This window comes from Armigeres subalbatus, chromosome 1 (genome assembly GCF_024139115.2).
Source record: "Armigeres subalbatus isolate Guangzhou_Male chromosome 1, GZ_Asu_2, whole genome shotgun sequence".
Lineage (NCBI taxonomy): Eukaryota > Metazoa > Arthropoda > Insecta > Diptera > Culicidae > Armigeres > Armigeres subalbatus.
The window spans coordinates 295,234,882-295,245,751 of NC_085139.1; the positions used below are offsets into that span (position 1 = coordinate 295,234,882).

Consider the following 10,870-nt stretch of genomic DNA (forward strand, 5'->3'; position numbering starts at 1 on the left):
CCTCCTTCCAAGAGGCCCGGAAGCCTCCTTCCAAGAGGCCCGGAAGCCTCCTTCCAAGAGGCCCGGAAGCCTCCTTCCATGAGGGCCCGGAAGCCTCCTTCCAAGAGGCCCGGAAGCCTCCTTCCAAGAGGCCCGGAAGCCTCCTTCCAAGAGGCCCGGAAGCCTCCTTCCAAGAGGCCCGGAAGCCTCCTTCCAAGAGGCCCGGAAGCCTCCTTCCAAGAGGCCCGGAAGCCTCCTTCCAAGAGGCCCGGAAGCCTCCTTTCAAGAGGCCCGGAAGCCTCCTTTCAAGAGGCCCGGAAGCCTCCTTTCAAGAGGTCCGGAAGCCTCCTTTCAAGAGGCCCGGAAGCCTCCTTTCAAGAGGCCCGGAAGCCTCCTTTCAAGAGGTCCGGAAGCCTCCTTTCAAGAGGCCCGAAAGCCTCCTTTCAAGAGGCCCGGAAGCCTCCTTTCAAGACGCCCAAGCCTCCTTTTAAGAGCCCCGACAGCATCCTTTCAAGAGCACCGGAAGCCTCCTTTCAAGAGGCCCGGAAGCCTCCTTTCTAGAGGCCCGGAAGCCTCCTTTCAAGAGGCCCAGAAGCCTCATTTTTAGAGACCCGGAAGCCTCCTTTCAAGAGGCCCGGAAGCTTTTTTTTCAAGATGCCCGGAAGCCTCCTTTCAAGAGGACCGGAAGCCTCCTTTCAAGAGGCCCGGAAGCCTCCTTTCAAGAGGCCCGGAAGCCTCCTTTCAAGAGGCCCGGAAGCCTCCTTTCAAGAGGCCCGGAAGCCTCCTTTCAAGAGGCCCGGAAGCCTCCTTTCAAGAGGCCCGGAAGCCTCGTTTCAAGAGGCCCGGAAGCCTCATTTCAAGAGGCCCGGAAGCCTCATTTCAAGAGGCCCGGAAGCCTCCTTTCAAGAGGCCCAGAAGCCTGCTTTCAAGAGGCCCGGAAGCCTCCTTTCAAGAGGCCCGGAAGCCTCCTTTCAAGAGGACCGGAAGCCTCCTTTCAAGAGGCCCGGAAGCCTCCTTTCAAGAGGCCCGGAAGCCTCCTTTCAAGAGGCCCGGAAGCCTCCTTTCAAGAGGCCCGGAAGCCTCCTTTCAAGAGGCCCGGAAGCCTCCTTTCAAGAGGCCCGGAAGCCTCCTTTCAAGAGGCCCGGAAGCCTCCTTTCAAGAGGCCCGGAAGCCTCCTTTCAAGAGGCCCGAAGCCTCCTTTCAAGAGGCCCGGAAGCCTCCTTTCAAGAGGCCCGGAAGCCTCCTTTCAAGAGGCCCGGAAGCCTCCTTTCAAGAGGCCCGGAAGCCTCCTTTCAAGAGGCCCGGAAGCCTCCTTTCAAGAGGCCCGGAAGCCTCCTTTCAAGAGGCCCGGAAGCCTCCTTTCAAGAGGCCCCGACGCCTCCTTTCAAGAGGCCCGGAAGCCTCCTTTCAAGAGGCCCGGAAGCCTCCTTTCAAGAGGCCCGGAAGCCTCCTTTCAAGAGGCCCGGAAGCCTCATTTCAAGAGGCCTGGAAACCTCCTTTCAAGAAGCCTGAAAGTCTCCTTTCAAGAAGCCCGGGAGCCCCCTCAATAGTCATAAAAGTCCTGTAGGAAGCTGTTACCCTCCTTCTACGCTCCTCGGAAGCCTCTTTCCAATCAACTCGAAAGCCTCCTTTTCAACCTCCTTTCAAGTTATTCGGAACCCTCCTTTTAAGAGGCTTGCATGCCCCGGAACCCTTTCAAGAGGCTTGCATGCCCAGGAACCCGTTCAAGAGGCTCAGAGGACTCCTTCAAGAGCCGTCTAAGACGAGTTAAGTACTCTCCACTACTCTCCAACTGTGTGGTCGAAATACGTATCTGCAAAGATATCGAAATAATTGGTGGAATTAAATGGAGAGTACTTAACTCGTCTTAGACGGTTGAATGCATTCCACTAAAAAGAGCTTAAAGTAATTTTTCCTTCAAGAGGCTCGAAAGCCTATTTTCATGAGGACCGAATGCCTCCTTTCAAAAGGCTCGGAAGCCTCATTTCGAAAGGTTCGGAAACCTTCTTTGGAAAGGTTCAGAAGCCTGCTTTCAAGAGGTTCGAAAGCCACCTTTCAAGAGGCCTGGAAGCCTCATTTCAAGAGGCCCGGAAGCCTCCTTCCAGAGGCTCGGAAGCCACTTTATAAAAGGCGCGAAAGCCTTCTTTCAAGAGACTCGGATGCCCTCAAGAGTCATAAAAGTCCTGTAGGAAGCTTGATGTTTAAACATAATTTGTATTGGGAAGTTTCGCGGAATAATGAAAATTTGAACCAACTTCACGGAGTGCCATATATCCCGTTAGTTTTAAGGTCTATTTTTCATATCTCTTATAAGTTACGCTTCTTTTCATCCACAGGAAAAAATAGGGCTACCTCAATTAATGCCGAAGCTCCAAGGGGTACCTCTCAAGAAAAAGGTTGAGAACCGCTGCTCTACTGTACAAACCCATAAAGAAATGTCATTGTTTGTGTGAAGAATTTTGCTTCGACTTCGCGTCACAAAATTGGAGAAGGTTCATCGCTTTAATGGAGTTGAAGTCATTTTCATGTTTGCATATTCATAGAAGTTGAAATACTAAGTTATGTATGTCACTAAGTTATGTATGTTAGAAGGTTCCCGTTTATGTCCTTACACATATCAGGCTGTGGCACGTGGCCCTTACGTGAACGGTTTAACTTCTCGTAGAACTTTCGTGTGTTATTAGCGCGATACAGTTGCTCCGTTTCTTCACGGTCTCGATCTTCCTGCTGGCGCTTTTTCCTCCAAAAAATCGAGTTTTGTCTGTTCCGCGCCTGTTTATATCGTGCCTCGTTCGCCCTCGTGCGGTGTTGCAGCAATCTCGCCCATGCTGCATTCTTCTCTTCCACTAACTGCTCACATTCGCCGTCATACCAGTCGTTTCTCTGATCCGGGGGCACCGTGCCAAGTGCAGCGGTTGCCGTGCTACCAATGGCGGATCGAATATCTCTCCAGCCATCTTCAAGAGATGCTGCGCCTAGCTGCTCTTCCGTTGCTAGTCTACCGTCTTGTAGCCGCCCAATATTTAGCCGCGGCAGACGACTCCGACGCGTGTTATACACCGTCGAGAGTTTAGAGCGCAGACACTGCAACGAGGTTGTGGTCGGATTCAATATTCGCATTGCGGTAAGTGCGTACGTTCGTGATGTCGGAGAAGAACTTACCGTCGATTAGAACGTGGTCGATTTGGTTTTCCGTTACTTGATTAGGTAATTTCCAAATGGCCTTGTGGATATTCTTGCGGGCGAAAAAAGTGCTTCGGACTACCATTCCGCGGGAGGCTGCAAAGTTTAAGCATCGTTGGCCGTTATCATTCAATACGGTGTTCGGACTATCCAGTCCGGTCCGATCCGGTCTATACATTTCCTCCCTTCCCACATGAGCGTTCATGTCACCGATGACGATTTTGACGTCCCGCAGTGGGCATCCATCGTATGTCTGCTCCATCTGCGCGTAGAATGCTTCTTTCTCGCCGTCGGATCTCCCTTCGTGTGGGCAGTGCACGTTGATGATGCTATAGTTGAAGAAACGGCCTTTAATCCTCAGCTTGCACATCTTTGCGTTGATTTGCTGCCACCCAATAACGCGTTGGCGTATCTTACCCAGCACTATGAAGCCGATTCCAGCTCGTTGATGGTGTCACAGCTTTGGTAGAAGGTATCCACTCGAGGCCCGCTTTTCCACACTTTCTGTCCTGTCCAGCAAATTTCCTGCAGCGCAACGACGTCGAAGTTGCAGGGATGTAATTCATCGTAGATCATCCTGTCGCAACCTGCGAAACCTAGCGACTTGCAATTCCATGTTCCAAGCTTCCAATCGTGATCCTGTATTCGTCGCCTAGGTCTTTGCCGATTATATCGAGTCGCATTATCTCTTATATTGTTCGTAATGATTGGTTTTCTAGGCCTGGTAGGTGGGACCTACTTGCGGATACATGCAGCTTTTCATAGAGGTTTAACAGGGCCCACTGTCAAACCCCACCACATCCTAGGCAAGCCCCACAACTCGCAGATGGCCTGGGGAGGGATCGTCAAGCCCTTGGACATAGTCCCTGCTGCCCTTCTCCGCACATGAGCAGCCCGAAATTTTGATAGAATGCAAATCAAGCATCACTTTTTGAAATCAGTCACTTGTTTGAATCGAAAACTTAATATAAACTGCTATTTTTGTCCGACAAAACGATTGAAAACTGATCGCGGAACGAATGTAAACATCCGAACCGGCAGCAGCAAACTAATAATTAGGGAGGTTCGAAAATGAATTTGCGCCACCAAGCTCAGTCGATTATGTTTCATATTTTGAGTGTCGTCCGATATTTTGAATAGCGACTTACCATGCACAGGTCGTTTCGGGTTTGTATGAGAGTTGATATGGTGAGGTTGAATTTTAAATTATTCTCATTGTTGCGCTTCGTCGTTGGGCCCTGGCGAGGGGGGAGACTGAGGGGGAGACCATATGACTGGATGAAATATTCAAGAGCTTCAACTCAATAGATAATGCATATTGAATGGTCGTTCCAATAGTTGGGAGTCAATTTTAATCGAGGTTGGGAATCTTTCACATGGTAATTAGGCAGAAGGCATCAGTGAAACGTGTAATTCAACAAAATAGCCAGAATTTGTCTGTGATCTATCGCACCAGGAGCAGATATTTTATACAAAACCCAGATTAATCCACCTAGCGGTGATGGTGCCTTTCTCGTTTCTTTCGAGTGAGTAATTTCTACGCACTTTTGGTGAAAAAAAAAGTATTTTGGCCATAATTCCGAAGCCCATAGTCCGATTGGGTCAATTTTCAATACGAAACAATGGGACAAGATTCCGCGTCGAATGCAACTTGTTGCGAACAAATCGGTTTAGGATAAGTGCCTGAAAAATGAGTGAGATTAATTTGCGCACACACATACACACACACATACACACACACACACACACACACACACACACACACACACACACACACACACACACACACACACACACACACACACACACACACATACACACACACGCACACACAGACATCACCTCAATTCGTCGAGCAGGGTCGAACGGTATATAACACTATGGGTCTCCGGAGCTCCTATCAAAAGCTCGTTTTTGGAGCGAACATATAGCCTTTACGTATACTTTGTATACGAGAAAGGCAAAAAGGCAAAAAAATAAACTTTGGCCATATCTGTTTAATACCGATCTGTTTAATTTTCAATACGAAACAATGGAACAAGATTCTGCGTTGAATGCAACTTGTTGCAGGCAAATCTGCTAAACAAAGTAAGTGCCTAACAAATGTATTTTGGCCATTACTTCGAATCCCATAGTTCGATTCGACCAATTTTCAATACGAAACAATGCGACAGGATTTCGCGTCGAACGAAACTTGTTGCGAGCAAATCGGTTAAGGATAAGTGTCTGAAAAATGAGTGAGAATTTTGTACGGGTTTATCATGTGAAAAAGTGGATTTTGGCCTTAACTTCGAAACCCATAGTCCGATCTGTCCAATTTTCAATACGAAACAATGGGACAAGATTCTGCGTTGAATGAAACTTGTTGCGAGTAAATCAGCTAAGAGTAAGTGTCTAAAAAGTGAGTGAGATTTTTTGTTGTAAAAAAATATATTTTGGCCATAACTCCGAAGCCCATAGTCCGATTCGGCCAATTTTTAATACGAAACAATGGGACAAGATTTCGCGTCGAATGCAACTTGTTGCGAGCAAATCGGTGAAGCATAAGTGCCTAAAAAATGAGTGAGAATTTTGTACGTGTTTCTCATGTGAAAAAGTGGATTTTGGCCATAACTTCGAAACCCATAGTCCGATCTGTCCAATTTTCAATACGAAACAATGGGACAAGATTCTGCGTTGAATGAAACTTGTTGCGAGTAAATCAGCTAAGAGTAAGTGTCTAAAAAGTGAGTGAGAATTTTTGTTGTAAAAAATATATTTTGGCCATAATTCCGAAGCCCATAGTCCGATTCGGCCAATTTTCAATACGAAACAATGGGACAGGATTTCGCGTCGAATGCAACTTGTTGCGAGCAAATCGGTTAATGATAAGTGCCTGAAAAATGAGTGAGATTATTTTGCGCACACACATACACACACACATACACACACACATACACACAGACATCACTTCAATTCGTCGGGCTGAGTCGATCGGTATATAACACTATGGGTCTCCGGGACTCCTATAAAAAGTTCGTTTTTGGAGCGAACATATAGCCTTTACGTATACTTTGTATACGAGAAAGGCAAAAAGTGTGACATGGGGGTGAGCGGGATAAACAATGCGATTTTTTGCGTTACGTTATCAATGAATCTCTCCTGCGGTGCGGTCTTCGTTCAGTGAAGTCTCTGGAATATTCCTTTCAGCTATGTGGGTTCCCTTATCGCCAGCGTTTGGAGGGGAGGCGCTGTAGCCAGTGTAATGAAAGGATTAGTTTCCCATACTAGTATTCATACAAACTTGTACCGGCTTGTGCTCAAACATGTTTTGTTCAAATCGGCTTTTGGACGACACTCGGAGCTTGGGACGGATTCGGGTGAGCGTGGTGAAGCTGGGTCGTTTTTGAACCACCCTACTAATATTCTAAAAACTACTACAGTATATGGTAGTTTTTATTGTACTAATGCTTTCAAAGCTTTGTTTTGGTACTCAACCCACCTTCACCTTAAGCACTTCCACAGTTATAAACTGCGAGGTTTCTAAGCCAAGTTACCATTTCTGCATTCGTATATCGTGAAGCTAACACGATGATACTTTTATGCCCAGGGAAGTCGAGACAATTTCCAATCTGAAAATTGCCTAGACCGGCACCGGGAATCGAACCCAGCCACCCTCAGCATGGTCGTGCTTTATAGCCGCGCTTCTTACCGAACGGCTACGGAGGGCCGACTATTTTGTTGGCCTCAAATGGTTTTGATTCTAAACATTTTTGTGTAGGGTAAATTCGTTGATAGTTCTGCTTCATCTTTCTAGAACATACCATAAAAAAGGTTAATCGATTTATCGGCAGCCGTAGTACCCACTTACTCCAGATTTTCACTTGCCCCTAACGAGCTTATTCAATTCTGCAATAATAAAACTATGTCGAGTAAAAAATTGACACGTTTTGGTAGGATATATTCACTTTGCCCAAAGAAAAGGATTGAGATTGCCATAATATTAAACCCTCTCTAAAACCCATATACATAAAGAAAGTAATATCAAATGTTACCCAGATTAAATTATCTGTCTAACTGATCTGTTTACACATATCAGTGGTATAAAAATGTGATTAGTTTTCCAGGGGAGGGGGGGTGGTAATGTATCCCCGGGGATCACGTTTGTCCAGTTTCCCCTACTGACGCCATTGAATTTTCTTCAGTCACCGTACGATCAATCGCATAGAAGCGTCTTTTTCCGGCACGTACTTGAAAATATTCTATCGACGACAACATTCTGCCGTCGCCAAGCAATTATGTTTTGTATTTTGAAGAAAATTACTCTTGGATGAACCTTCTCTTTCGGAGACATTCTCCATAGTGAATGCATTTTCGATGGCAAACACCTGACGACAGCCGTCGTTAGGACCAATACTGACGATGTTGGCGCGCAGTAAATTCTAGGTAGTTACCATAGAAACGGGTAAATGACGTTGGGGAAGAAAGAAAGGAGGAAAGTGAAAGCCTTTGAGCAAATCGAACATATCAAATAGTTTTGATTGTCAAATTGTATTATATTTAGATAAGAAATAAGACAATTTGTAACCAGGCAAATAGGTGAATAGATTCACTGATAAATAAGTAATTATTCCAGATTTTATTTTATATTTTCATTGTATAAACTTCGTTTATCATTTTACGAGACACGAGCCGTGTTCGGCCTCACAGTTGAGGTCGAAATACGTATCTGCAAAGATTACAAAACGTGGTGGAATTAAATGGAAAGTACTAAACTCGTCTTATGACAGTTGACGACATTCCACTAAAAGAGATTTTTCTCAAAGTGAATTATTATTATTGGCATATCGATCTCGATGCTACTCAAAGTGGAAGGAGTTATAGCGTTGTAAGCGAAAGCAAATGTAAGAACCCAAGTAAAACAAGAAGACAGCCGATGGTGCTAACTTTTACTAACTTTTGCTTATAATAAATTGCTGACAAAATATATTTAAAATCTGAATGGAAAAAGTTCCGAAGTACATCATATACCTATTTTTGAACTTTTTCTGCATCGCACATCAATCAAATTCTAATTATATTTTATTTAGAATTTATTATAAGCACTTCGTGTATTCACTTGATTTCGCAAACAAAATAATATTTGAGCAATTAACAAATTGACAAAAAAGCCGGTAAAAATAATGAATATTATATTATTGACATCAATTTTTATTTCTTTTTATTACTTTTCGAATAGAAAAATATGGATAAATTTGTAACATTTTTTACACACTCAACCTGGAACATTTAGATCATTGATTGATTGTTCTTAATTGATCAAAAGTCACCATATAAGGAACTGTGCAAACTGCATAGGGCGTTGTTCACATAGTGATTATTCTGCTGGACACAACCAGTCTGTAGTACACTTTTTCGCAGATAAAAACTATACTGCTCAAAATTAGTCCAATGACCCATACATAGAACGGAAATTGCAAGTCTTTCAAGGTTAAAATCTTGAACTTTTCATTATTAACATTTCTGAACAGTGCTAGATTCCGCATAGTTGCATTAAAGTTCATCACATCAACCCAGTGGTTGATCAAGCCACCGTTCAACATTCGCAAAATAACCACGTTGATTCTTTCCAAGAGCACCGAGTGGCGTGGAACCACAAAAGCCAGATTGTACAATCGCGGACACTCGGGAACTACGATTATTTGCTTTTTTGCTATGTAGATGGCGTCGTCCAACGGAACCAAGGATTTGCGAGTGACAAAGGAAATCTTTGATGAACGGGCAACACGGTCCAGTATAAAATCATCTTGTTCCGGGTCGTAAACCATTTTGTTGCGCAGGGAAGTCATCATTGAGCTATAATTGGCCGGAAACACATCATCCAGGAAGCCCTTATACCTGACAGGCATTTTAATGCCGGACTCATCCAGCATCTGGAGACTGTCGATGTCCTTGTAATACATTGGATGCAGAAACACCGATGACAAACTTGATTGGAACGTGGACACGAAGATCAAACTGACCATCATAATGCCGAAAAGCATCAATCGTTCAATGCCGGATCGAGTAAACCTCCGGTACGGACCGCTCACAAGTAAGATGTAGGTGTCAACAACAATCTGAATCAACTTACGATACAAAGAAGCATTGCGAATGGAGCTGGATAAATTGAACAGATCCCCTAGCTGTAGACGTTGCTTCGAATTCACGTAATTTTCTGCTTTGAAACGAATGCCCGCCCGAATTATGATCCACGTTACAGAACAAACAATTCCCGTCAGGAACAGAAATCCCCAAACGTCCGCCGGAAAGATTGTAATCGGCAGCAGATAGTCCGGTATACGGCTGGCTTTCTTCACCAGGCAGCAGAGTTCATCGGTGTAGATCCCTGCCGTGAACTCCGTGTCGTAGCTGAAATAGTCCTTGATGAAGTATCCAACGAAAACAATGTCGCTCTCTCGTCGGGACAGTCGACCGAGAACTCCGTTGAAGCTTCCGTTCGGCAGTTTGAACCCGAAATCATCATTGGCCAGGGTTGTGAACTTGGCTGGAATCCATGAATATAATGGTTAGTTGTATAGAAGAATCAGTTTCTTTATTTGGCGTCATACATGTCATATTCAATGCTTGGGTAAAAACTCGACTTGCTTCAGGATCGGCTCCAATAAACTCAACGACTTTGCCTTCGTTGTTCAGTAGCGTGTGCGAGAAAGTCGTTCGAAATCTGTCAACTTTTAGAGGATAGCCATTGAAGTCACCTTTTGGAACGCTTGGAATGTCATCGAAACCACTTAACTCTATCATTACACCAAATTCTCTTGGTACAACGACGCGAAAAGGATCGAATGTATAGATCCTTTCTTCAAACACGAAGAATATCCTAAAGATGCCTTGATTAATCCAAACACGTTGTGTTAACGTTGCTAGCTCAACCAAGTCGAAGCGATTCCCATCACTCAGAAAAATCAAGTACGTAGCATACGGATCCAGGAGACACGCCATTGATAATTGGAAATTGAACCAACTAGAGAACACCAAGTAACCGTGACGTTGATTCTGATCGAAAATTTTCGCAAACGACTCATAACTTCGATCCCACTTTATGAACCTCGACATGTCGGCGAATTCTTGCTCCCAATCATCATCGTAAGTATCCGCCGTATTTATTTTACTGGCGGACAATACAGGCCGCGCACTGTTGCAGCCTGCGTCTTTACGGCCGGGAATTACGTCGTGGTAGAAGCGGATCGATTTTCCTTGAAGAATCGCTCTAGAATCATTGCCGCGAATCAAATGATCCAGGATTGACGGATAACTTTGTTCTGGAGAAAGATCGCCCAACACTACATCGATACGGTTGATTCCACCAAAAATGGCCATGATGAGCGCCTGGATGGTTTGGTTGGACATCCACGAAGGAACATCCTCACTAGGTTTCACGTATTTTGTGGTAAGGATCAAACCCAAATAAACCGTTAGACATATTGTGGAGGCAATCATGTTTAGTAAGAGATGTTCAGCAACTAAAACTTCATCTCACGAATTGGATTTTTATATTCATTCCGAACTGATTGAATAGTCAAACAGTTCGCGTAGGAAAATAAAAAAGCGAATAATAAACAGCCATTAGTGAATAATAAATATAATATTGAGTTATTATGTCATTTATCAACACTGTTGTCTGTATTATGATTCTGAATCCCTAAAAAAGCTTGATTTGAATGTGATT

The 10,870-nt window shown here is 44.5% G+C and overlaps 1 protein-coding gene across 1 annotated transcript; it reads right to left on the reverse strand.

Annotated features, from left to right (window-relative positions):
• Positions 1–429: 429 nt before the first annotated feature.
• LOC134207472 (uncharacterized) lies at positions 430–10,526 on the reverse strand (the record flags this gene model as incomplete). Its single annotated transcript, XM_062683187.1, has 3 exons — positions 9,753–10,526; positions 8,538–9,688; positions 430–468 (listed from the first exon to the last, which is right to left on the reverse strand). Coding segments are annotated over exons 1-3 (1,959 nt in total), but the record flags the coding sequence as incomplete, so codon positions are not given.
• Positions 10,527–10,870: the final 344 nt, after the last annotated feature.